Here is a 27,955-nt window from a genome sequence, read left to right as displayed (position 1 = left end):
CCATGACCATGAAAATAAACACAAACACACATCCTTCACCCTTCACACATTGAACCGGAAACCCCCGACACCACACCAACACTGCACCATACAGCAGAATTCAAAAGAGCTACTGCCCTGGGATAGAAGCTGTTTTTCAGCCTATTTGTCTTTGTTTTTATTATTCTGTACCTTCTGCCAGATGGCAATAGTTCAAAAAAAAGGGTGCCCAGGATGAGATGGATCTTTGAGAATGTTTTGAACTTTCTTAAGGCAGCTATAAAGCTCTTCCAAAGTGGGGAGAGGGCAACCAATGATCCTCTGGGCAATGATGTTAACCGTCTGGAGCCCTGTCCTATCTGCCACTGTGCAATTGGCAAACCAATTCGGGAGAACCGGTTGTTAACTTTCTGAGCAGTTTGGTGAACTGGTTGTTGGAAGAAGGCAGAGAATTCGGTTGTTAAATTATTTGAATCCCACCACTGGGGTTAACCTACCTGGAGGCAAAGCTGTCATTTGCAATGGGTGCAATAAAGGTCGCCGTCAGGGTCACATTTTCTCCTGTGTTCAGGAAACGTTCTTTTGGTTCATAGCTGCTCATGAAACCCCGATCATCCCAAACTTTAAGACCAAATTTTTTGGCTGCTCCATAGTTGACCACCAGGACAGAGATTTTCAAGGTCCCACCAGGTGCCATCGTGCCTGGGGAGGAAAAATGGCATTGTAAGGCATCCAGAAAGCATCCACGATATCAATCACTCCGAGACATATTCTCTCCAATTGATTTATTTAGGAACAGATCTGGTACGTCTAAGGCAATTTTCCAAAGTGAAAGTATTTTTGTGTGTTACACAGAATCCACCTTCTCTCCTCCCACTTCTACACTTCATACATCACGAGAACCAATTTCTTAGTAGGACATATAGAATAACCTTGAACTTTTCAACTCCTCCACCCCCCTTGAATTATGTGGCAGCTGAATTTCAAAGCTGACAGGTGTTTTATTTTATTATTTTATTATATACTAGCTCGATACCCGTGCTTCGCTACGAAACTATGTGGTCGGGTTTAGTTTTGGGGGAGGAAAAGAAGGGGGAAAAAAATCTGCCTCTGCCTACAAGCATCCATCGGTATTCATCTGGCTAGCGTCCTGTCAGTGTGTGAGAGAGTTGAGGGCTGTTTGGAAAACTGAAACAGTATTTGCTGTTTGAGCAAGAAGGAGACAGCAAGGAGCCTGGGCGTGGCTTAGCTCAACTGTTCTGTACCGAAGCTGGTTGCTGATGTGAAACTAAAACTGAAACTGAAACTCCTCTCCTGTGCTTGTGTTTTGCATTTGGAACAGATTTCTTTTCGGGTGGGGAGGGGGAGTAGAACTCCTTAGCATCAGAGCGTGTTAATAATAATAATATAGGAAATACTAATGCTCCGACGGTCCTTTCTTAGCGAGCACCTAGAAGCCAAGAGGAACATACGTGTCAAATTTCAAGTTTGTAAGCTTTACGGTTCTGGAGATTTTGTGATGATGCATGCGTGAGTGGCATTTCGCTTTTATATATATAGATTATTTGATTACTTTTATTGTTTTATATGATGTTTTTATATTTTTGTAAGCTGCCTTATCACCATGTTGTGAATAGGTGGCAATATAAATCTCCTAAACAAACAAACAAACAAACAAATAAATAGAATATCATCATAGTGCAGGCAGTCTTTGACTTATGACCACAGCTGAACCCAAAGTTTCTGTTGCTAAGCAAGGTAGTTCTTAAGTTTTGATGGGGTTTTTTTTATGACCTTCCTTGCCGCTGTTAGATAGCCCAGCCAAAAACCAGCCAAATTCAGCTAAGCAGGAAACCCTGGATGAGGGATGTTTGAGATACAGATATTTTGAGATGCAGATAACCTGCGTGCCACCAAACAGACAGCTAGCAAATTTTCCTGGAATTCTTGATTTAAATCTAGAAAGCAGAAGCTATTCTGATGATATACGAGGAGGAGGTAGGAACATGCTTGAAGAGGCAAGCAACCGTTTTGGAGACATGTTAGGAATGAGAAAAGGAACAGGATGCAAAACTAGTTAAAGAATTTGTGTAGAGGACTGTGTGTGTTTGGGGAATGTCTGTTAATGTAGCCACCTATCCATCCATTCGGGGAAAAGGTGCTGCAAAAGAAGCATGCCCCCTCCCCCCAAAAAATTGCTTGGAAAATCACACGGCAAAAAACATTAAAAATGCAGGCGTTGAGAGGAAATACACGTGAAAATTCATCAGCAATTTTTTTTTTTTGCTTTTTCTTTTTGACAAGGCCTGGACTAAATAAAGGAAAAAAAATTACTGAATAATGAAACAAAAGCAAATATGACAGAGAAAAGTATAAAGGAGTAATGAATTTAGAATAAAAAATAAGAATGTTAGAAGGAATTAAGATATAAATTGAAAGTGGATTTAATAAGTGTAAAGAAAATAAGAACATTGGAGAAAATGTATTGGAAAATGGAAGTAATGATATGATATACAATTGAATGTGAAAGATACATATATACTAAGGTCATGATTGTATTGAAATGTAAAAACCTGGAACCGCTTTGTTTACGGAAAGAGATGTTTTTAAAATATAAAAATTATTATAAAAAAAAAAGAAAAAGAAAAAAATGCTAGAAACTGAACCAAGAGCAAAACTGCTAATCCCGTGTTACTGCTGATATCTTCCACCAGGGATGGGGTTCACCCGGTTCGCGCCGGTTTGAGCGAACCAGATGTTAATTATACATCCAGTTTGGCGAAGCAATAGTTCCGATGACCAGATGATCCCATCCCGTCCCTCCCCTCCCCTGACTCCTCAGGTGCCACGTTCTGGCTCCCAGGTAAGTGCAAGGAGGCCTCCTAGCCTTCCACCCTGTTAGGGACTTACTGTTCTGCTCTGGCAGAGGCAAAACCTGCACAAATTCGGTGGTGATAGAATCCCCACTAATTCGTACGAAGGGTAAGTTGCCCGGAGAAAGGCCCTCCACTTTCAGTAAGGTTCTCTGGAAGGAAAAGAGGGAGAAATTACTATTAAAAAATCTTCCACATTGCTCCTATGCATGTTTATGAATTAAACTTGGTCACCACACTATAAAAAAATATGTTGAGGCTCTAGAAAAAGTGCAGAGAAGAGCAACCAGGATGATTAGGGGACTGGAGATTAAAACATATGAAGAACGGTTGCAGGAACTGGGCTTGGCTAGTCTGGTGAAGAGAAGGATCAGGGGAGGCATGACACTGGTCTTCCAATATTTGAGGGGCTGCCACAGGGAGGAAGGGGTCAAGCTATTTTCTAATGCACCCGAAGGTCAGAAAAGGAACAATGGATGGAAACTGAACAAAGAGAGATTCAACCTGGAAATAAGGAGAAACTTTCTGACAGTGAGAACAATCAACCCATGGAACAACTTGTCTTGGGTGCTTCATCACTGGAGGCTTTCAAGAAGAGATTAGACTGTCAGAAATGGTGTAGGGTCTCCTGCTTGGGCAGGGGGTTGAACTAGATGACCTACAAGGTCCCTTCCAACTCTGATTATCTGTTATCTGTTAAATGAGAGACATATCACATATTACAACAGTTCATTTAGTGACCGTTCAAAGTTACGGCACTGAAAAAAAGTAACTTATGACCGTTTTTTCACAGTGGCGACCTTTGCCAAATCCCCATGAGAATCATGTGATCCCAAAATCCACATGCTTGGCAATTGGTTCATACTTATGACCGTTGGTGTGTCCCAAGGTCACGTGATCCCCTTTTGCGGCCTTCTGACAAGCAAAGTCAATGGGGAAGCCGGATTCACTTAACAACCGGGTTATTATCTTATCAACTGCAGTGATTCCCTTAACAACTGTGGCCAGAAAGGTCACAAATTGGGGCAAAACTCACTTAACAAATGTTTCACTTAAACGACAGAAATCTTGCGCTTAATTGTGGTCATAAGTCAAAAACTACCTGTAATAAGACTTGCAAATAATTGGAACCTCCTCTCAAAAACTCAGTAGATCTGTAGTAGGACACCTGCTACCAGGTTTGAACTCACCTCATCCATCCCAATGTATTGGAGGCTCTGTGAGGAGGGGGAGTGTGTCCAAGAAGTCAAAATGATAGCCATAATCACCTCACAGCTGATTTTTGGCCGGTTTGAGGCCTTTTTCTGCCTCCCAAAGGCTTGAGGAAGGCTTCTGCAGGCTTTGCAGGCCGAAAACTAGCCCCGTTTCATCACTTCCTGTTTTTTCCGAAAATACTGGAAGTGATGAAACAGCGCTAGTTTTCGGCCTGCAAAACCTGCAGAAACCTGCAGAAGCCTTCCTCATGCCGTTGGGAGGCTGAAAAGGCCTCAAACTGGCTGAAAATCAGCTGTGAGGTGTAGTGCAGGTAAGGGGGTGGTGGGGGTGGGTGGGTGGGTGGAGATTACGCATGCATTCGTAGGGGGTGTGGGGGGCGCCCATAGCCGTCTGGGCGCTGGCACGTGAGTGCGAGCATGCAAGCCATGCACAATTTTTGGCACAGGAGCCCAAAAAGGTTAGCCACTACTGTTCTAGAGTCTCAACATCTTTTTTATAATGTGGTGACCAAAACTGGATGCAGTATTCTAAGCATGGTCTTACTAAGTCTTTGTAGAGTGGTATTAGTACCTCACTTGATCTTGTATCCCTCTTGGAGTTGGCTGAAGTGGCAAAATTGACTCCTTTGCTTAAAGAAAAGAACATAAATACTTCTGTTTCCATATGGAAACAAAGCTTCTGAACTTCGTGCTTGATGCGGAAAAGGATGAAACTTTGATTCTGGGTTTTCCAGATTAGACTGCTCGATTGTTGGAGAAATGACTGGTTTATACTATTATGGTAAAACAAAAAGTTGTGATTGTTGTTTAATGCCCTATTCTACTGCAACAGATAGAGTCAGAGGTCGATGCTTCTTTTCCTTTTCCTTTCCTTACCCTTCCTCACTTTTCACTGACCTTTGCCCCTCCCTATCCCTGCCATTTTATTTGCTTTCGTATTTTGTATTTTATAACACTTTATAACCTAACTAGCTTGATACCTAGTTGATAGTTTTGGGGAAGGAAAATAAGGGGAAAAATTCTGCCTTTGCCTATCAGCATCCATCAGTATTCATCTGGGTAGTGTCCTGTCAGTATGTGAGAGAGTTGAGGGCTGTTTTGAAACTGAAACAGTATTTGCTGTGTGAGCAAGAAGGAGACAGCAAGGAGCCTGGGCGTGACTTAGCTCAACTGTTCTATACTAAAGCTGCTTGGTGCTGTGAAATTAAAACTGAAACTGAAACTCTTCTCCTCTACTTGTGTTTTGCATTTGGAATAGATTTCTTTTCAGGTGGGGAGGGGGAGTAGAACTCCTTAGCATCAGAGTGTGTTAATATACGAAATACTAATGCTCTGATGGTCATTTTGGAGAATCCATTCTTAGTGAGCACTTAGAAGCCAAGAGGAACATATGTGGCAAATTTCAAGTTTGTAAGCTTTACGGTTTTGGAGATTTTGTGATGATGCGTGAATGGTATTTCACTTTTATATATATAGATAAAAAAGTGGATTACGAGCAAAATGGAGGATTTCTAATTGGCTACTGATCACCATTCGGGTGCATTAATGTGCATCTCTCCCATCATTTCTGAATAGTAGCCAGGAGATAGTCAAAGGCCATGGCTAAATTGTTGGACTCGGATTGGGCATCCTCAGCTTCAAGTCCTTGCTCAATCACTTGCTCACTTTGGACCAGTCTTTACTTTCACAGTCTTATCTCAAAGGCAGGGGTGGGATCCAACAGGGTTAACTACCGGTTCGGTGATTTACGATGTGCTTCCCTGCACGCTGCACGCGCGTGTAAATCTTCGTCAGCTTGCTGCCTGGACAGCTGAGCAGCGCTATGTGCAGGGAAGCAACGTTTGAAAAAGCACTTTTTTCCTGCTTTTTCAACCACAGCTGTGCCTCGCACGGCAGCTGAGGTTTGAAAAAGCAGGAAATAAAGGACAGGTAACAGCCCGGGCGGGCGGGTGGGCCAAAACATCAGCAGACATAGAACTGGTTCTATGTCTGCTGCTCTTCAGAGCTGCCGGTTCTACAGAGCCAGACAGAACCGCTGGAATCCCACCCTGCTCAAAGGATTCCTGATAGGACAACCTAAGTGAAAAAAGGAGCTGCCTTTTACCAGATAATTACTAGGAAGGGATACATACTGGGCCATGCAAGGAAATAGGTCCAACAGCAAAGATGTTGCCTAAAGCATCAAAGGACTGGGACAAAGGTATAGATTCTAGAGGGGTTCCGTCTTCAGAAAGAGGCACCAGGCGCAGGACTTGCATGCCGGAATGATCTCCCATCAGCTTCATGGAGACTGTGTAGTTCAACCCTGAAGGAGATGCAGAAGAGTCAAGAAACAAGTTTCTTCCTTCCTTCCTTCCTTCCTTCCTTCCTTCCTTCCTTCCCTCCCTCTTTCTTTCTTTCTTTCTTTCTTTCTTTCTTTCTTTCTTTCTTTCTTTCTTTCTTTCTTTCTTTCTTTCTTTCTTTCCTTCCTTCCTTCCTTCCTTCCTTCCTTCCTTCCTCCCTCCCTCTTTCTTTCTTTCTTTCTTTCTTTCTTTCTTTCTTTCTTTCTTTCTTTCTTTCTTTCTTTCTTTCTTTCTTTCTTTCTTTCTTTCCTTCCTTCCTTCCTTCCTTCCTTCCTTCCTTCCTTCCTTCCTCCCTTTCTTCCTTTCTTCCTCCCTCCTTCTTTCTTTCTTTCTTTCTTTCTTTCTTTCTTTCTTTCTTTCTTTCTTTCTTTCTTTCTTTCTTTCTTTCTTTCTTTCTTTCCTTCCTTCCTTCCTTCCTTCCTTCCTTCCTTCCTTCCTTCCTTCCTTCCTTCCTTCCTTCTTCCCTTTCTTCATTTCTCCCTCCCTCCTTCCTTCCTTCCTTCCTTCCTTCCTTCCTTCCTTCCTTCCTTCCTTCCTTCCTTCCTTCCTTCCTTCCTTCCATCCATCCATCCATCCATCCATCCATCCTTCCCTCTCTCCCTCCCTCCCTTCCTGCCATATATCTCAAAACCTACTCAGGCCTTTCAATTTCCTTCTCATTTGTACAGGTACTTCCTGACTTATGAACACAATTGAGCTCAAAATTTCTGTTGCAAAATGAAACAGTTGCTAAATAATAAACAAATGATTAGGGGGTTAAATGGATATTTCTTCCCAGTTGACTTTTGCTTGTTGGAAAGTCCCAAAAGGGGATGGCGTGAGCCCGGGACACTGCAACTGTCATAAATATGAGCCTGTCAGGCGTCTGAATTTTGATCAGGTAACCATGGAGATGCTGCAATGGCCCTAAGTGTGAAAATCAGTCATAAGCCACTTTTTTCAGTGCTGTTGTAACTTCGAACGGCCACTAAATGAACTGTTGTAAGTCGAGGATTGCCTGTGGTTCCCTTCTATGCTTCTGGAGAACAGAAGGTTTTCAGGATGTTATGCTTAGTCAGGGGTCACTCATTCCTCTCAGGTGAGGCTTCATGAATCAGACAATACAACGGTCAGTTAAGAAAATGCAGTCAGACCTAGAAATATAGGTAGCTTTTGATTTATGGCCCACAATTGTGCCCAACATTTCTGTTAAGTGAGACATTTTGTGAAGTTTTGTGAGTTTTTCCCCGTTTGCCACCTTTCTTCCCACAGCTTCTAAGTGAATCATTGCAGCAGTTACATTCGTGACTCGGTCGTTAAGTGAATCTGGCTTCCCTGTTGACTTTGCTGGTGAGAACGTCGCCAAAGAGGATCACATGACCGTCATAAAAATGAGTCATTTGCCAACCATCTGAATTTTCGATCAGGTGAGCATGGGGATGCTGCAAGGGTTGTAAGTGTGAAAAAAGGGTTGTACGTCACTTTTTTCCAGTGCCGTTTTAACTTGGAACGGTCACTAAGCGAACTGTCGTAAGTCAAGGACCACTTGTGCATGGGTGGGATTCAAATTTCTTAACAACCGGTTCTGTGGGCATGGCCTAGTTTGTGGGTGGGGCTTGGTGGCCATGGGACTAGGTGGGTGTATGAGCAACTTTTACCCAAAATCAGGCAAAGCAGATTGAGTTGCTTGCAGAATCACAGATTCACTCAGAGATCTACCTTTCTGCAATCTGCTGCCTGAGTCTGCACTGAAAAATAGAAGCTTCAGTCCTAAGGAAGGTTCGGCTCTGCTCTCAGGCCACTTCTCCCCAACCCCCTGAATACCACCCCTGACTGGGCCTCAGGGAAGCCTCCTGGGCAAAGGCAAAGCAGTTCAACAGCTATTTAGATTAGCTAGAAAGCAGAAATCCGACAGGAGGGGAGGGCCCAGCCAAGGGCACGATTTGCCAGTTCTCCGAACTACACAGAATTGTAACAACTGGTTCTATAGAACTGGTTGGAACTGGTAGAATCCCATCCCTGCACCTGTGTTTTTTTACACGCAATGGATCTTGAAGGAAAGCGAAAAGGTACCTTTCACTGGTCGTCCTTGGACCGGAAGTACATACTCATCTTCCTTCTGCAGAATCTGGTAATCAAAGTCCATCAAACTTTTGCCTTCCACCAGTATCGTATAAGTGCTTATGGGATCAAACTTCACGGTCCACGATCCTGGCTCGGGGATAGGAGATATCTTCACAACCTTCTGGTTCACCAAGTTGATTAACATCTTCAGAGATCCCAGTTGAGTACCTGCCATGCGGTGACACATAAACAGACACAAGAGCGGATGTAAACAAAGGGAGAATTTGAGGAAAGTTCCCCCTTCCCATTAACTGCCTCCAGCCAATCCCGTTATTCTGCTCTGTATGCCTAATTTTAATTGCTTGTGATTTATAATGGGGGTCGCCAACCCCTGGGCTGCGTCCCAGTTCAGAACAGGGGCGTGGAAAGGGTGGGTGAATGTGTGCGTGTGCGTGCAGCTCCACTTGAGTAAGCTGCGGGTGAGTTCACACACGTGAAGGCTCATTGGCACAAGCGTGTGCACCCGCCACTCATGTGGAACCATCTCCTCTCCCCACCCCCACTCCCACCCAGAGAAGTTGGGGAGAGCAGCTTTTTAAGGTTTTCAAAGCATTATCCAGGTTTCAGGGAAGTGATACAAAACCTGTCCTCATTTCCTGATGATTGGATGCCTCTAGAAGTGCTTTGTCCTGTTCATGTTGGAGGCACTATTCAAGGCACTTCCAGGCCAAAAGGAATAGGATAGGATGGGGTAGGGTAGGGTAGGGTAGGGTAGGGTAAGGTAAGGTAATGTAATGTAATGTAGGGTAGGGTAGGGTAGAGTAAGGTAAAGTAGGGTAGGGTAGAGTAAGGTAAAGTAGGGTAGGGTAGAGTAAGGTAAAGTAGGGTAGGGTAGAGTAAGGTAAAGTAGGGTAGGGTAAAGTAATGTAGGCTAGGGTAGGGTATGGTATGGTAGGGTAAGGTAGAGTAAGGTAAGATAGCATAGGGTAGGGTAAGGTAGGGTAGGGTATGGTATGGTAGGTTAGGATAGGGTAGGGTAGAGTAAGATAAGATAGGGTAGGGTAGGGTATGGTATGGTAGGGTAAGGTAGGGTAGGGTAGAGTAAGATAGGGTAGGGTAAGGTAAGGTAGGGTAGGGTAAGGTAGGGTAAGGTAGGGTAGGGTAGAGTAAGATAGGGTAGAGTAAGGTAAGATAGGGTAAGGTAAGGTAGGGTAGGGTAAGATAGGGTAGGGTAGAGTAAGATAGGGTAGAGTAAGGTAACATAGGGTAGGGTAAGGTAGGGTAGGGTAAGGTAGGGTAGGGTAAGGTAGGGTAGGGTATGGTAGAGTAAGGTAAGATAGGGTAGGGTAGGGTAAGATAGGGTAGGGTAGAGTAAGATAGGGTAGAGTAAGGTAATGTAGGGTAGGGGTAGGGTAGGGTAAGGTAGGGTAGGGTAAGGTAGGGTAGGGTAAGGTAGGGTAGGGTATGGTAGAGTAAGGTAAGATAGGGTAGGGTAGGGTAAGGTAGGGTAGGTAGGGCAGGGTATGGTATGGTATGGTATGGTAGGTTAGGGTAAGGTAGGGGAGGGGACGGTAGGGTAAGGTAGGGTATGGTAGAGTAAGATAGGGTAGAGAGTTGGTCCTAGAACACTGCCTTGGGGGACACCATTATTGACAGGTACAGAATTTGATAGGACGCTCCCAATTTTGACCATTTGTTATCTGTTTGACAGGAATGCTTCTATCCAGTTATGCAGTTGTCCAGATATACTATAAGATTTTAGTTTTAGGAGTAGTTTGTCGTGGACCACTGAATCAAAGGCTTTACAGAAGTCTATGTAGATTGTGTCTATTGCTTTGCCCTGATCGAGTTGTGTAGTCCATATGTTTTTGCAGTGTAAGAGTTGCAGATTACAGGATAGTTTTTTCCTGAAACCAAATTGTTTATTAGAGAGTAGGTTGTTTGTCTCTAAGTAGAGGGTAATGGATTGGTTAATAATTGATTCCATGACTTTACAGGTGACGCAGCATAAGGAGAGCTGTTCTTCTGGTTTCCAGCACTCCCGCATGCATGAAGACCAAATGGCCGGCATGCATATGTGCGCCGGAACCCAGAAGAGCAACAAGTGATGGCTGGCATGCCTGGAGAGATGGCTTTGTGTGCCACTTTTGCACACATGGCATATTTTCGCCATCACGGATCTAGTCCAACCTTCTGCTCAAGCAGGAGACCCTATACCATTTCTGACAGATGGCTGTTCAGTCTCTTCTTGAAAGCTTCCAGTGGTGAAGCACCCACAACTTATAAAGGCAACTGTTCCATTGATTGATTGTTCTCACTGTCAGAAAATTTCTCCTTATTTCTAGTTGAAACTCTCCTTGATCAATTTCCATCTATTATTCCTTGTCTGGCCTTCGGGTGCTTTGGAAAATAGGTTGACCCCTTCCTCTCTATGATAGCACCTCAAATATTAGAACACCCCTGGTCCTTCTTTTCACTAGACCTTTTTAATGGTGGGGTTGACCAAAACTGGATGCAGTACTCTAGGTGTGGTCTTACTAAGGTTTTATAGAGTGGTATTAGTACCTCATGTGACCTTGATTGAATCCCTCTGTTAATGCAATTTAGGATTGTATTGGCTTTTTTGGCTGCTGACCCACACTGCTGACTCATATTTAATTGATTGTCCAATAAGACTCCAAGATCCCTCTCACAGTTACTGCTATTAAGCCTGGTTCCACCCAGTCTATATGTGTACTTTTGGTTTTTCTGGCCTAAGTGTAGGACTTTACTTTTCTCTACATTGAATTGCATTTCGTTTTGTTTGATTAGCCAGTGCCATCCCTGCTGCTTGGGGAATAGCCATGGAGGCTCCTTTCATGTCCCTGCAAGGAGGCTGGAGCAAGTGACGGGAGCTCACCCCAACACACAGCAGCACTCGGGTCTCGGACATGGGCTTGCTAACTTCTTAGCCCCGTGTTCTAACCATGTGAGCCACCATGCTCCATGCAGAAGAGCGTTTCTCAACCTTGGCATCTTGAAGATGTGTGCGGCCTTCAATTCTTGCTAGCTGGAGGTTTGTGAGAGTTAAGTCCACACCCCTTCACAGGAAATGCCATGTGTCACACTGCCCCTTACCTGAAGGTTGGAACACTTTCATGTTGAATGACGTTGATGCTTTGACAGAGATGGTCAACTCTTTGATGGTTTCATCTACAGGGATGGAGACCTGTGAAGTGTACATTTTGCCATCGATCAGTTTAACAGGAGCAGCATTCAGGGACTTCTCCATTATCCCCAGGACCTTTGAAAGCTGACTTTTTGAAGTAAGCACATAGAATCCGCCAGAATAATCCGCCAATTCTTCATAGCTGTTCGCAAATATTTTAGGCTTAACCTCAGGAGCACCTGTGGAGGAGAATGAACAGAATGACAAAGGGTTGGTAGGGACCTTGGAGGTCTTCTAGTCCAAGCTCCTTCGCAAGCAGGAGATTCTCTATCATTTCAGACCTCCGGTTTTAAAGCTGTCCCACTGATTAATTGTTCTCACTGTCAGGAAATTTCTTTGTAATTCTAGGTTGGATCTCTCCTCGATTAGTTTCCATCCATTACTCCCTATTCTGCCTTCGGTGCTTTGGTGTGTAGGGACACCCCCTGTTAAAATATTAGTTATTCTTAATATTAAAAACAGGGATGCGGTGGCTCAGTGGCTAAGCTTGTCAATCAGAAAGGTCAGCAGTTCGGTGGTTCAAATCCCTAGTGCTGTGTAATGGAGTGAGCTCCCATTACTTGTCCCAGCTTCTGCCAACCTACCGTGTTTCTCACATAATAAGGCCGGGCCTTATTTTTTTTTGAGCCCCGAAAAAACGGCTAGGCCGTCTTTTCGGGGTAACTTAATTTCACCCCTTTCATCCTCATCTAGAGCGCCCGGGCAGCCTCGCCACCAGCCGCTCCTAACGGGCGATCATGGCGAAGCGCAGAGAGCTCCCTACTCCCACCAAACACCTTTGCTGCAGACCCAAGACCTTTGGCACCTGCCGCTGTTGCTTTCCCTTCTGCCCATTCCACTGCTGTTTGGAGTGCCGTTGGAGCTGCTGCCGCCATTTGGAGCTGCCTCTGCCGTTTGGAGCTGCCTCTGCCTTTTGGAGCTGCCTCTGCCGTTTGGAGCCACCGCCGCCGTTTGAAGCTGCCGCTTCCGCGTTTGGAGCACTGCCACTGTTTGGAGCACCACCGCCACTCCAAACACGGCGGCAGCTCCAAACACGGAAGTGGCAGCTTCAAACGGCGGCGGCGGCTCCAAACGGCAGAGGCAGCTCCAAACACGGAAGCGGAGCCGCCGCCGCCGTTTGGAGCTGCCGCTGCTGTTTGGAGTGCTGCCGTCACGTTTGGAGCTGCTGCTTCCGCGTTTGGAGCACTGCCGCTGTTTGGAGCACCACCGCCACTCCAAACACGGCGGCAGCTCCAAACACGGAGCGGTAGCTCAAGCGTGACGGCAGCACTCAACAGCGGCGCAGCTCCGCGGCGCGCGCGGCTCCGCTCCGTGTTGGAGCTGCCTCTGCCGTTTGGAGCCGCCGCCGCCGTTTGAAGCTGCCGCTTCCGTGTTTGGAGCTGCCGCCATGTTTGGAGCTGCCGCCACGGTGGTGCTCCAAACAGCGGCAGTGCTCCAAACGCGGAAGCGGCAGCTTCAAACGGCGGCGGCGGCTCCAAACGACAGAGGCAGCTCCAAACGGCAGAGGCAGCTCCAAACGGCAGCAGCTCCAACAGCACTCCAAACGGCGGTGGCAGCTCCAAACGGCACTCCAAATGGCAAGTCCCCCCACCCTTCCCCCTATTTTGCATGTTTTAAACTAGGCCTAAATTTGGGGGGAGGGGCTTAATTTAATTTTATGCCTAGAAAACATGCTGGGTCTTCCTATTGGTGGAGGCCGTATTGTTGGAGAAACACGGTAGCAGTTCGAAAGCATGTAAAAATGCAAGTAGAAAAATAGGGACCACTTTGGTGGGAAGGTAACAGCGTTCTGTGTGCCTTCGGCATTTAGTCATGCCGGCCACATGACCACGGAGACGTCTTCGCACAGTGTTGGCTCTTTGGCTTTGTAATGGAGATGAGCACCACCGCCTAGAGCCTGAAACGACTAGCATAATACATGTGCAAGGGGAACCTTTACCTTTACCTAATATTAGAAAGAGGCAGAATATTATATTTCCCCAAAGGAGAAATGGAGAAAAACCTTAACAAAGGCAGAAAGCAGCCCCAGTCTTTCTTAATAGTCTCAAGCAGAAGCCTCCAGTCTTTAGAGATGGATATTTTGTACCTATTAAGAAAGACTGGGCTCATAAACAGAACGCCTTCAGCTACAGCTGATGGGGTTAAGAATTTACCCCCCCCCCAAATTCTAAGGACAGAACATGACCTTTAGGATATAATAGGATTAACTCACCATCATTGAAATAGTAAAAGACACAAGGCTCACTACATTGCACAACCCCCTGGAGCATCTCAAACACAAAACCCCAGAACCCTAAAAAGATCCATCCATTCACTCAGCTACCCCAGAAACATTTGCTGCTGTCATGGAAGTTTCTGGAAACCAAACAAACCTTTTTTCCTTGCATCCAGCCTCCGTTTTATTTCCAACGCCTTTCTCCCGGCTTGGAACTGGACTGGATTTTTCTTCCCACAGGAGAATAGGTGGACCCTCTCTTCCTTGTGGCAGCCTCTCAAATACTGGAAGACTGCCATCATGTTACCCTTCATCCTACTTTTTTTTTTATTATTAAAGTGCAGAAATTCCCTTTGAAAGAAGTCTCAGAAGTACAATTAATCAGTGGAACGACTTGCCTCCAGAAGTTGTGGGTGGGTTTTTTTTTGGTTTTGCCTAGGAGGCATTTATTTATTTATTTATTTGTTTATTAGCAAAACCTTCTCAAAGAATCCGTTCCCGTGAACTCTGCAATGAACTCAAAAGACATCTAGACAATGGAGAGAAGGATCTGTACATTGATTACCGTGCTGATTGTATCAAACGTAAGCCACACAACCCACAACTCCACATCCAACCCTACCTCATCCAACTCACTATCACTCAAAACTGGGCACGCACGCCCCAAACTACCTCAATTCCAACTACAACTGGCCTTAAATGCAAGCTACTCAATGCAAGAAGCCTTGTGAATAAAATACCTGAATTTCTCTTCTTACTAAATATGGCTAAACTCGACACCATATTTGTCTGTGAAACATGGCTCAATGCATCTCTCCCTGACTCCATTACCACAGTAAGAGTCTATCATGTTTACCAATCAGATCGTGAAATCCGTAGAGGAGGTGGTGTTGCTATCTTCTATAAAAAGTCCTTACATCTAAAAAACATCCAAGTTACCCAGGAACTTGCTCTTCCTGAGACCATCATCTGTGAACTGTCCTTAAATATCACATTTCGATTCTTACTATGTTACAGAGCCCCTGATTATGACATTGAACATGTAAACAAGCTAAATTCACTACTAACATGGGCAACATCCTGCTCACATACTTTTATCTTTCTTGGTGACTTCAATCTACCTCACCTTAACTGGACCCTAAACGAATGTAAAAATGAAAACTATCCTGTAATCTGCAACTCTTACACTGCAAAAACATATGGACTACACAACTCAATCAGGGCAAAGCAATAGACGCAATCTACATAGACTTCTGTAAAGCCTTTGATTCAGTGGTACACAACAAACTACTACTAAAACTAAAATCTTATTGTATCTCTGGACACCTGCATAACTGGATAGAAGCATTCCTGTCAAACAGACAACAAATGGTCAAAATTGGGAGCGTCCTATCAAATCCTGTACCTGTCAACAAGGCAGTGTTCTAGGACCAACTCTCTTCATACTCTACATAAATTATCTCTGTGATCATATTAAGAGCAACTGTGTTCTCTTCGCTGATGATGTAAAGTTATTCAACACCACAGACAATACTGCTATCCTTCAAAAAGACCTCGACTATGTATCAGAATGGTCAAACAAATGGCAACTTAAAATCTCAACAAATAAATGCTCTGCCCTACATATTGGCAAAAAATAATAATCAGAAAATAAAATACAGGCTGAATAGTCAAGACCTTGTTGACAATCCAAACTCTGTCAAGGATCTTGGAGTACTCATCTCAAATGACCTAGAGCCCACTGTAACTACATAGCCAAAAAGGGATTTTGAGTTGTTAACCTAATCTTACGTAGCTTTTTCTCTGGTAATATTACACTACTAACTAGAGCATACAAAACATTTGCTAGACCAATACTCAAATATAGCTAATCAGTCTGGAACCCACATTACGTACCTGATATTAACACAGTTGAGAAAGTCCAGAAATATTTCACAAGAAGAGTTCTCCACTCCTCTACTCGTTGCAGAATACCTTATGCCACCAGACTTGAAATTCTAGACCTAGAAAATCTAGAACTACGCCGCCTTCGGTCTGATCTAAGTATAGTATGTAAAATTATACATTGCAATGTCCTACCTGTCAATGAAGACTTCAACTTCAGCCATAACAATACATGAGCACACAATAGATACAAACTCAAGGTAAACCGCACCAAACTTGATTGCAGGAAATACGACTTCAGCAACAGAGTGGTCAATGTCTGGAATACTCTACCTGACTCTGTGGTTTCTTCCCCAAACCCCAAAAACTTTAACCTTAGATTGTCCACTATTGACCTCACCCCTTTCCTAAGAGGTCTGTAGGGGGCGTGCATAAGCGCACCAACATGCCTACCGTCTCTGTCCTATTGTTTCTTTTATTCTTCTTCTATGTATCCATGTATTCATAACTATGTTTTTACTTATACCTATTATCTTGTAAGCAATTGACAAACCAAATAAAATAAATAAAACATTTTTACTGTAAATATTTACTAGCCCATGGATGAAAGGCGGGCTCCTTTTTAAGAAACCTTGGGTTTTGGGGGTTTCTTTTGGCTCTCCTTGAGGCAGAGGAAACAACTTTTTAAAGCTTGGGATGCCACTGGCCCCAAAACAATCACTCTCACTCCCTCAACACACCCTTCACCAGAAGCACTTTCCCTCTTAGCTGCAAACTGCTGGAGATTTCATCAACATCCCCACAGGAGTGTTTTCCAATCCAGCGGCTCTATTTGCTTTCAGTTAAATCCAAAAGTAAATGCAAAACTGGCTTGGAAACTGCTCAGCGACATAAGCCAGCCAGTTGTTCATGTTTAAATCAAGCCGAGAAAACTTGGCTGCCATGCCTGATTTTCAAGTTCAGCCAGTACAGAAACTCGGCTCCTTTGTCTGTTATCTCAAGAATGTCGAAAGCTCTGCCACGCGATTCCCTCAGTCTGATGCAACTGCCCTGAGGGAAACATGGACACGGCTTCATATAATCTGTGCTTTTAAGACGTCTCTGAAGCAAATAGGAACTAGACACCGACAGGGCCGGCTCAAGAGATCTTTCTTGCCCGAAGCAAAAATCAAGATGAGCCTCCTTGACAGATTTCACAGGCGGAAGCTGATCGGGCTGGCACACAAGAAGTGATGCTAATGCATCTCCTTTGAGGCCGGGAGGTGAGACGACAAGAATCGAGAGCAGGCCTTGCGATAGACACAACTCTTCCTTTCCCTCCTTGGCAACCTCTTGCCCTGTCTCCTGGGCTCTGCTGCCCCAGACAGCAGCCCTGTTGGGCGTAAAGGCAGAGCAGCCCTTGTATGGGACAAATTGTTTGCTGGTGTAGGCGATGGGACTCCATGCTGCAGAGTTCTGTGCATGGAAGACGAGGGTCTTGAAAGCAGCAGATGGATTGTTCTGTTTTCTCTCTATCAGTCTATTTGGCCGTATTTGAATGGCACAGGAAGAGAAATTGTTCCTGTATTATTCTTCCTCAAACAACTTATGTGTTTAGAAAAATATTACCTCTCCCTCTTCCTTCCTCCCCCCTCACTCCTTGACCCTTCCTTCCTCTTTCTTTCTTTCTCTCCTCCCCCTTGACTCTTTTCTTCCTTCTTTTCCTCTTTGCTCCTCCCTCCCTCCCTTCCTCACCCAGTTCTTTGCACCTTCCTTCCTTCCTCCCTTCTTCCCTCCCTCCTTGACCCTCCCTTCCTTCCTATCCTCCTCCTTGACCCTTCCTTCCTTCCTTCCTTCCTTCCTCTTTCTTTCTTTCTTTCTCTCCTCCTCCTTGATTCCTTTCTTCCTTCTTTTCTTCTTTGCTCCTTCCTCCCTCCCTTCCTCGCCCAGTTCTTTGTACCTTCCTTCCTTCCTTCCTCCCTTCTTCCCTCCCTCCTTGACCCTCCCTTCCTTCCTATCCTCCTCCTTGACCCTTCCTTCCTCTTTCTTTCTTTCTCTCCTCCTCCTTGACTCCTTTCTTCCTTCTTTTCCTCTTTGCTCCTTCCTCCCTCCCTTCCTCGCCCAGTTCTTTGCACCTTCCTTCCTTCCTTCCTCCCTTCTTCCCTCCCTCCTTGACCCTCCCTTCCTTCCTATCCTCCTCCTTGACCCTTCCTTCCTTCCTTCCTTCCTTCCTTCCTTCCTTCCTTCCTTCCTTCCTTCCTTCCTTCCTTCCTTCCTTCCTTCCTTCCTTCCTTCCTTCCTTCCTTTCCTCCTCCTCCTTGCCTGTATTGTCACTAACATACTTTTCGCTGAGGAAGCTGGTTTAACAAAAAGAGTGCAGGTTTGTAACATTTATGGGATTATTTGCAAGACTTAATACCAAGCAATTTTCTATTCTTTCTGCCTGAGAAAACATCAGAATATTTTCTTCACGGGGATTGACTTACTTCTGCGTTTCCTGCTGGCACAATAGCCTGTGAGGAGATAATTCACTATGGACTTAGAAGAATCAATCAGAATTTGCACTTCTCCCTTCAGGGACTCGTCTTTGGCTCCCGCATCAGTGAAGACAAAAATCTTGGATCTGGAGGGACACAAAGGATTTTAAGAAGTTTGTGCTAGGGGAAAAGTAGCGTGAATGTAAGATTGCCAAAAAAGTTGCTTTCTCTCAGTTGTTCCCGTATAGAACTGTGGACTTTTTAACTTATAGAATTTTCTAAACCAGTCCAAAAAGTAGTTTGGAAATGGAAATCCTTCTATCTGAAGAGCATCCAGGTTGAGGAACAGTGGGTGAAATTGACGGAAAAAGGGAGATGAATATGGATTGGCTGAATCGCTTTTATAAACAAAGGTTGTCTAGGAGGGGGGTCCCCAAACTTGGCAACTTTAAGACTTGTGGACTTCAATTCCCAGAATCCCATGCTGGCTGGGGAATTCTGGGAGTTGAAGCCCACAAGTCCTCAAGTTGCTAAGGTTGGAGACACCTGGTCTAGGAAAGGTACTGGAAGAATTCAGCCAGGAGCCCTGGAGAGGCCTCAGATAGGTGAACTATAGATAGTCTTTGACTTACAACCGTTTAGCAACCATTTGTAGTTATGACAGACCCTCAAAATGTACCGAGGACCCACATTCAAAGTTCTGAGGGCCAGGCCCTCCTGTGGTCACATGATCTTATTTTGGGTGATCGGCAACCGGCTCATATGATTTACGATTGTTTGCAGTGTCCCACTGTCACATAACACAATTTATAGGGTTTTTTGTTCTTTGTTTTGATGGAAATCGGCATTTATTTCTGGTTTCTTTGGCAAATCCCGCCTATTGCAGGCAATGGGTTTGCTTAACAACTGCGGCATTCACTCAGTGACTGTGTCTTTGCTTAATGACCATGAAGATCTGTTTCCTGACCTACACAACTATAATAAGGCTCAATTGTTTGGCGTTAAAAAAAGTATCCATAATGTCTCAGAATCAGGAAATTCAAAAGCTCTGGGAGCTAACTGCAAAGATGAAAAATGATAATATGTAAATAGGGATGTTTTGATTTGCCATCTTCTACACCAGGGGTCTCCAACCTTGGCTACTTTAAGACTTGTGGACCAACTCCCAGAATTGGGAGTTGAAGTCCACAAGTCTTAAAGTGGCCAAGGTTGGAGACCCCTGTTCTATACTGCTATCCGTTCACTCTTTAATAGATAACAGATAATCAGAGTTGGAAGGGACCCCTTAGGTCATCTAGTCCAACCCCCTGCCCAAGCGGGAGACCCTACACCATTTCTGACAGATGGGAGTCCAATCTCTTCTTGAAAGTCTCAAGTGATGGCGCTCCCACAACTTCCGAGGGTAACTTCTGTTCCATTGGTTGATTGTTTTCACTGTCAGAAAGTTTCTCCTTATTTCCAGGTTAAATCTCTCCTTGTTCAATTTCCATCCATTTTTCCTTGTCTGGCCTTTGGGTGCTTTGGAAAACAGCTTGACCCCTTCCTCTCTGTGGCAGCCCCTCAAATATTGGAAACCTCTATCATGTCTCCCCTGGTCCTTCTCTTCACTAGACTAGCCAAGCCCAGTTCCTGTAACTGTTCTTTGTATGCCTTAGTCTCCAGTCCCCTAATCATCCTGGTTGCTCTTCTCTGCACTTTTTCTAGAGTCTCAGCATCTTTTTCATAGTGTGATGAAGAAAATTGGATGCAGTACTCTATGTGTGGTCTTACTAAGGCTTTATTAAGTAGTATTAGTACCTCACTTGATCTCGATTGTATATCTCTGGTAATGCAGTTTAGGATTGCATTAGCTTTTTTGGCGGCTGCTGCACACTGCTGGCTCCTATTTAGCTGGTTGTCTGCTAAGACTCCAAGATCCCTGTCACAGTTACTGCTATTGAGCCTGATGGTTAGCTCTGATGTTAGCTTAATAATGTTGGTCACAGACTTTGCATTGTAACATTATGGCTCACGCGATTCTGTGGAAGTAGTTGAACCCAAAGCAGTTAAGTGAGTTTTGCCCCATTTTACGGCCTTTTTTTGGTCATAGTTGTTAAGCGAATCACTGCAGTTGTTAAGAGAATCACAGGATCGTTAAGCGAATCCGGCTTCTCCAGTGACTGTTTGTTGGAGGCTGGCTGGGAAGGTTACAAATGGTGATTACATGACACATACATACATGCTAGTTTGCCAAGTAGCTGAATTTTGATCATGGCACCATGGGGATGCTGCAATGGTTGTAAGTGTGGAACAGGTCATGTCACCTTTTTTGATGTTGTAACTTTGAACTGCCACTAAATGGATGGTTGTAAGTCGAGGGCCACCTGTATGGTGCCTGTGAGATGGTTGTATTGTTTGTAAACTACTGGTTGGTCCTCTTCCCTGCTTTATGGCTGTTTTAATAGTTTTAACTTGTTTTGAATGTTTTTTCTATTGTTGTTTTGGGTTGTTTATTTATATGGATTTTCTTTGTGATTTCTTTTATCTCTGTGAGCCACCCAGAATCATGTATGTGAGATGGTTGGCTGTATAAAGAGAGTAAACAAATAAATAAAAATAAGATTTATCACTTGCTTCCTCTGACACCCACTGCAGATGCTTGTGCCTACATTAGCAATAGCAATAGCACTTAGACTTATATACCGCTTCACAGTGCTTTTACAGCCCTCTCTTACAGAGTCAGCCCATTGCCCCCAACAGTCCTGGTCTTCATTTTACTGACCTTGAAAGGATGGAAGGCTGAGTCAACCTTGAGCCTGGTGGGATTCGATCTGCCAAACTGCTGGCACCTGGCTGTCAGCGGAAATAGCCTGCAGTGTTGTATTTTAACTACTGTGCCACCAGGGCTCATTCCTGGATTATACTGTATACTTGATACTTTAGAAATTTTAAAAAAAGGGAAGCAGACTTCTGCCTTAAAGCTCTATCTGTTTACACTTTTTTGAAAAATATTTTTATGACAGTTTTGCAGTCCTATAAAACCTGTGGTCCCCAACCCTTCTAGCACCACGGACCAGTTTTGTGGAAGACAATTTTTCCACAGACGGGGGGGGCGGAATTTTGTGCATGTGCAAATGAAGTTTCTTTGCTCACCTGCAGCTTGCACGGCCCAGTCCCTAATAGGCCACGGACCGATACTGGTCCACAACACTGGAATTGTGGAACCCCTGCTATAAAAGCATACAAAATTAAAAGAACAAGAAAAAAATAATATCGGAAATAAGAATAAAAGAAAAAAGAAAAGAGGGAAGGAAGGAAGGAAAGAAGAAAGAAAAGATGGAATTATGATTTCCCCCCTGTAAAAAGTTAGCACCCATCCCTCTCTTAGAAGAATGAAATATTTTAGGAAATATTAAAAAGGCAGAAAATTATATTTCCCTAAAGGGAAAAATGGAGAAACATGCTCTTGGAAAGCAGCCCCGACTTTTCTTAATAGCCCTCAGCAGATGTCAGCACTTAAAGAGAGAAAGAGATTAGCTAGGTCTATTCATAAGCAAACACCCTCGCTCAAGATCCAACAGAGTTAAGATTTGCCCTCAGCCACAACAGGAATTACCCAATGTCCCTTCATTGCACCACCCCCAGCAAACTTCAACCAAACTTAGCTCAGACAAATTCCTAGGATTTGTACATGGCCCCAAGGGAGCCTAACAACGGCCAACAGAATACATGCTCTTGCACAGGAACAGGAAGTTCAAGTGCAAAGCCCAAGAGAAGATATAAATAGCCCTCACTCGCAACTCCATGTGGTCAGCTGCACCAGAACCATGCGCTTGGCGGTTCTGCTTTATCATAAAACCACCTTTCCCATCAGCCTCCATGTTTCCAGGGTCTTTCTTGGAAAGGCTTGGAACTGAACCGGATGGATATTTCTTCCAACACACCCATCTTTATATCAAGCAATTGTCATCTTATTCTTTTCCCTTTCTTCTTTGACCCTTTTAAATCTTCAAATCTAACGCATTCTTAATTTAACCTTTTCTTCTTTCAACATTAAAAGACCATGCAAGTCTCCCAGTCTTTTTTTTTTCTCAAGTCCTTTTTCTCTGACCCCACCTATCTAAAGTTGGACCCGGAGGCTACGGTGGGAAATGTTGGCTAGACAAAAGAAAAGCACTTCATCAGCCCACTAAACACTTCAGAGCGAGAAGGCTGACAATTCAGAAGGTTTTTGTGTGGGATCTGACAAATTTGAGTGGGGATAAGGTCAGCGATGGTTTCAGGCCATAAAGACTGCCTTTACTCCTTCCTAGAGTCAGAAAGATTAAGCGTTCAAATGCTAAAGCTCAAGAGAGAACATGAAGGCCGGTTCTACTACGTTAACCTCCTGTGAGAAACGATTCGCTTCTCTCATTAAATCTGCGAAGACATCCCGTTTATAAAGCGGCAGAAGAGGAAACAATGAGACAAATGATTTCAGGAAACAAGTTGTTTAAGGGTGTGACAGTTGATTCATAGGCCGAGAAGCTTTTGGGAGACCGTATGGTAAATTGCCTAGGCCCTCCAGATGATTACTCACACCTTAGAATGCAGGGCCTGGGTTAATGCAATGCGCTCTACCTCCCTTTCAAGACAACTTGAAAGCTGCAGTTGGTGCAGAAAAGTGAAATGCATGCGATGGTTGTGCTGCTGTGTGAACTGCGCTGGATGCCAGTTAGTTCCCAGATTGAATTCAAGGGTGTGGTTCTTACTTATAGAGCCCTTGTTATGTTATGAACCTGGCTGTGATGACCCGGGGTGACAAAGTCACAAAAATAGGTAAAGTCCCTTTAATTCCTCCAACTTGGCCTCCCATGTCCAGTTATCATCGGCTGGAGAATAAACTCTCCGAAGAACAGTTTTTAAAAGAAAGAAATTCCATCCAAACTCAAAGTACATATAAATTATAAAGAAAAATCAACACAAACCAAACTTCAGCAATTGACAAGACAGGGCAGGATAAGGGATTGAAGACATCAAAAGATAATGAAATACACACACTTGGGAGGATGCCAGAACTCAGATAAGACTTGATAAAACAGAAAAATGGTCATAAGCCACTTTTTTTTCGGTGCTTGTTGTCCCTTTGAACAATCACTGAAGCAAAAGCCATAACTCCATAAATGCCCACTTTGGTAACCTTGCAGATGCTTGAGACAGATGTTACAGGTAGACCACTACTTACAACCACAATTGAGCCCTAAATTGCTGCTGCTAATTAAGACACTTGTTGTGAGTTTTGCCCCAGTTTACGACCTTTCTTGCTGCAGTTGGTAAGTGAATCACTGCAGCTGATAGGTTATTAACCTGGTTTTTAAGCGAATCTGGCTTCCCCCATTGACTTTGCTTGTCAGAAGGTCGTAAAAGGGGATCACGTGACCCAGGGAGGTTGCGAACATCATAAATGTGAGCCAATTTCCAAGCATCTGAGTTTTGATCACATGATCGTGGGGATGCTGCAAAAGTTAGTAATGGTGACACATGGTCCTAACTTAAGTCACTTTTTTCAGTGCTGCTGTAACTTTGAACGGTCACTAAATCAGGGGTCGGCAGCCTTTTGGACCTCAGGGACCACCAAACTCATAATTTTAAATCCCGCGGACCAGAGACCCTGGGAAAATCCCCTAAAAAAGTCTGCAGGAAAATTCCCCACCCCGTTTTTCTACCGATAGATCATTCTTTATTTGGGATTGCAGGATACTGTCTCCTGCTCCGTTCTCAGGAGGAAAGAGAGAGACTTTTGGCTTCATACAAGGAAAGCAGCAGAAGCAGCAGAAGTCCTTTCTCAAACTCTGCCAGAAATGAGTCTTTGTGAGACTTATTGCGCCGGCACAGCCTCTTGGAACAGGATGCCTTGCAGGGTCCCAAAGACTCATTTCTGGTGGAGTTTTGGGGGAGAGAAAGAAAGACTTTTGCTGCTTTCCTTGCGCGCAGCCAAAAGAAGAAAGAAGCGGAAAGAAGCAGCCTGGTGGCCAGGCAAGGCACGTGGGGCGAGTGGGGCAAGTTCCCCCCCTCCGCCCTTCCCCTCACTACCTCATGTTGTTCACAATGCAAGTGATGCAAGCCTTGTGTTCCCGCGGGCCATGTGGGCGGCACAGCCTTGTGTTCCCGCTTAGCCTGGATTAATTGCTTTGGGGGGGTGTTTTGGGGGGTGACATTTCTCTGCGGACCACCAAACTTTTCTTGCGGCCCACCAGTGGGCAACCACTGCACTAAATGAACTGTTGTAACTTGAGGATTACCTGTAATATGTCTCTCATTTAATTCATAAACATGGACAGGAACAATGTGGAAGATTTTTAATTGTAATTTCTTCCTCTTTTCCTTCCCGAGAAACTTACTGAAAATGGAGGCCCTTTCTGCAGGCAACTTCCCCTTCGTACGGATCAGTGGGGATTCCATCACCACCAGTAGTGGCATTCAAATTTTTTTACTATCAGTTCTGTGGGTGTGGCTTGGTGGGTGGGGCGTGGCTTAGTGGGCATGGCAGGAGAAGGATACTGCAAAATCTCCATTCCCTCACGACCCCACTAACCTGCTTTCCAGCTCCGTTCTCCTGTGCAGGGCAACAAAAGAAGACTCAGCCAGGACTCCAATCAGCTGGGACTTGGGAGGCAGCAAATAGATGGGGGCGGGGCCAACCAGAGGTGGTATTTACAGTTCTCCGAACTACTCAAAATTTCCACTACCGATCCTCAAGAACCTATCAGAAGTGGCTAAATACCACCTCTGATCACCATCGAATTGGTGCAAATTTGGCCTCTGCCAGACCAGAACAGTAAGTCCTTAACAGAGTGGAATATACACTGTGTATATGATACAGGATTACCTGGGATTCAAGGACTATCTGTACAGTATTGAGAGATATGGGCAGAAAGAGACTAGAGGCCTCAACTTGGACGCTTCTCACCTTGGCATGCTCTGTTGCAAAGCCAGTTTCAAGCCAGTCATGGACATTTCTGGGCAATCGCCACCCCCTGTAGCAGTCAGGCGAGAGATTGCGGATTCCAATTCGTCCACACTTTGGGTCTTAATGATGGGTCCAACCTCTGCAAAGACAGATCAAGGTGGGAACTGAGCCTTGATAGGATGAAGAAGGCCAGCCAAGGTCCACAGTTTCAGACAGAGTTCTCTATATCTATCTATCTATCTATCTATCTATCTATCTATCTATCTATCTATCTATCTATCTATCTATCTATCTATCTATCTATCTATCTATCTATCTATCCATCCATCCATCCATCCATCCATCCATCCATCCATCTATCTATCTATCTATCTATCTATCTATCTATCTATCTATCTATCTATCTATCTATCTATCTATCTATCTATCTATCTATCTATCTATCTATCTATCTATCTATCTATCTATCTATCTATCTATCTATCTCTATATCTATCAACCTATCTATCATCATCTCTATTCTATTCTATTCTATTCTATTCTATTCTATTCTATTCTATTCTATTCTATTCTATTCTATTCTATTCTATTCTATTCTATTCATCTATCTATATCTATTCTATCTATCTATCTATCTATCTATCTATCTATCTATCTATCTATCTGATTTTTATTAGTTTTTCAAAATATAAAGTACAAAGCAAAGTAAAAGAGTAGTGGGAAACTACTATTTTATATTTTGAAAACCAATACAATCATGCATTTTTACTATTGATTTATAAACCTCATGACCTTAATTGAAGATCTGCTATGCTCTTTCTCCTTCGGTTTCAAATGCAAACATTCTCAAAAAGACCAACTACTAACTTCCCCATTTAAGGGAAGAATTCAAGTTTTTAATCCCCCTCCTGATTATTTCCCTCATTTCTCTCCTTCCTCTGCATTAAGTGGTAACAAATAATGAGACATCGGGAGAGTTTTGTGACCTCTTTGGTTCCATGGGTGGGATTCAAAACTCCCAGCAACCAGTTCACTGCCCAGTTGCTGGGTGGGAATGGCCATGGTGGGTGTGACCTATTGGAACTTCTGGGAGGGCCATTTTTTGCCTTCCCAAGGGTCTGGAGGCTTCTCCTGGGACTCTGGGAGGGCAAAAGTGGCCTCCCCCGGGCTCTGGAAGCCCACTGGAAGCCAGAAACAGGGCCATTTCCAGACTTCCGGAAGATCCCCGTGGGCCCTGCATTTACCTACATTAAAAATGGGCTGTGTGGAGACTCCTGGGAGGGGCAGGATGGGGTGGGTGGGGCAGCTGGTCTCCTGAAATACTGGTTCGGCGAACCAGATGAAAACTTAACATCCAGTTCATCCAAACCAGTCCAAACCGGCAGAATCCCACCCCTGCTTGGTTCACTTTCCACTGAAGGATGATCTGTCATTTTAACACTGGTCAGCCCAGTAGAGATGTAATTGCTCCTGTTTTTATATTAAAAAAAAGAAGCTGCATTCCCTATTATTAAATCACATAACCCCTTCTAGTTGGCCATCACATTGCTTGGATCAGGGGTAGGTTTCTACCGGTTCTGTCCACCTCTGTAGAACTGGTAGCTCTGAAGAGTTGCAGATATAGAACCGGTTCCATGTCTGCTGATGTTTTTGCCCGTTCGCCCACCCCGGCTCTTACCTGTCCTTTATTTCCTGATTTTTCAACTTCAGGTGCCAAACGAGGCACAGCTGCAGTTAAAAAAGCAGGAAAAGAGGGCTGTTTCAAAGGCTGCTTCTCTGCACGCAGCATGCTGATGATGATTTACAGGCGTGCGGCTCGCAGCATGCAGGGAAGCACATCATAAATTACTGAACTTCGTAAATCCCGAACCGGTAGTTAACCCTGTCGTATCCCCCCCCCCCGGCTTGGATTCTTGAGGGGGGGGGAATACTAAGCAAAAGAAGGAGGGCAATTCCAGCCTAAAAGGGATAATAAATCAGAAGGAATCACAGTCTTCTACCTCCTCCTTACCAGGGTCATTAAATGGCACAAGAATGTAATTAAAAGGTGCATCCGGTGAGCCAGAATAAGTACGGAGGAGTTCGATGCATTTGGTTTTGACTTGACTGATATCATCTGACATGCTGCCGGTAGTGTCCACCACAAAGGTGAGGGAATAACCATCCAGGTTGAAAAACTTCTTAAAAGTAATGTCTCCCACTTTACTTAAGAGGCCGAAACCTGAAACAAATAAAAGAACAGAACAGAATCACAGAGAAAACTAAGGATAATAATGACGTGTCATGTAAAATAAAATAGGCGGTAAGCTGAAAATGGAAACAATAGGGAAAACTTATGTATGGATGAAATGATATTGATATTGAATTAATGAACTGAAATATGAAATGTAAACTTATTTAAAGATGACTGAAGTGGATAATGATATGAGTTAATATTATATAAGATTAATGGAAATGAAAGTATGACTACGTACAAGTGTTATAACCTGGAAACATATTGCTCATGTGGAAAGATGTATAAAATTTAAAAAAAATAAAAAACTTTTTGGAAAAAGAAAAGAATCACAGAGTTGGAAGGAACCTTGGAAGTCTTCTGGTCCTTTTTGGCTTTGATGATTGGCGGTGTGGGGAGGGGGAAAGGAGAGGGGATGGTTCCATGAGAGGATACGCACATGTGCTTGCCCGCCACCTCTATGGAGATAGGCTGTGGCCCAGGGTTGGGGACCAGTGGTGGGATTCAAATTGTTTTACCGACGGTTTGGTGGGTGTGGCTTGGTGGGCGTGGCTTGATGGCCGTGCTTTGCCTAACGCTG

General features: G+C 44.2%; 1 protein-coding gene across 1 annotated transcript in view; it reads right to left on the bottom strand.

Moving 5' to 3' along the window:
* Positions 1-27,955, bottom strand: part of LOC113424589 (von Willebrand factor A domain-containing protein 7-like) — a 59,272-nt gene that overhangs the window by 12,734 nt on the left and 18,583 nt on the right. The window contains exons 7-14 of the mRNA XM_087954257.1: positions 27,154-27,363; positions 25,143-25,281; positions 18,224-18,360; positions 11,569-11,838; positions 8,461-8,679; positions 6,199-6,371; positions 2,890-3,004; positions 477-681 (exon numbers count right to left, since the gene is read on the bottom strand). Of these exons, the coding sequence (XP_087810383.1) occupies positions 477-681; positions 2,890-3,004; positions 6,199-6,371; positions 8,461-8,679; positions 11,569-11,838; positions 18,224-18,360; positions 25,143-25,281; positions 27,154-27,363 (1,468 nt within the window). The remainder of the gene's footprint in view (positions 1-476; positions 682-2,889; positions 3,005-6,198; positions 6,372-8,460; positions 8,680-11,568; positions 11,839-18,223; positions 18,361-25,142; positions 25,282-27,153; positions 27,364-27,955) is intronic.

Source organism: Notechis scutatus, chromosome 2, assembly GCF_049901735.1.
Source record: "Notechis scutatus isolate UNSWTSFEM ecotype Mainland chromosome 2, rNotScu1.2, whole genome shotgun sequence".
NCBI classification, from domain to species: domain Eukaryota; kingdom Metazoa; phylum Chordata; class Lepidosauria; order Squamata; family Elapidae; genus Notechis; species Notechis scutatus.
Note: the sequence above shows the minus strand (reverse complement) of the source record. Positions and strands in the feature narration are given on the sequence as shown.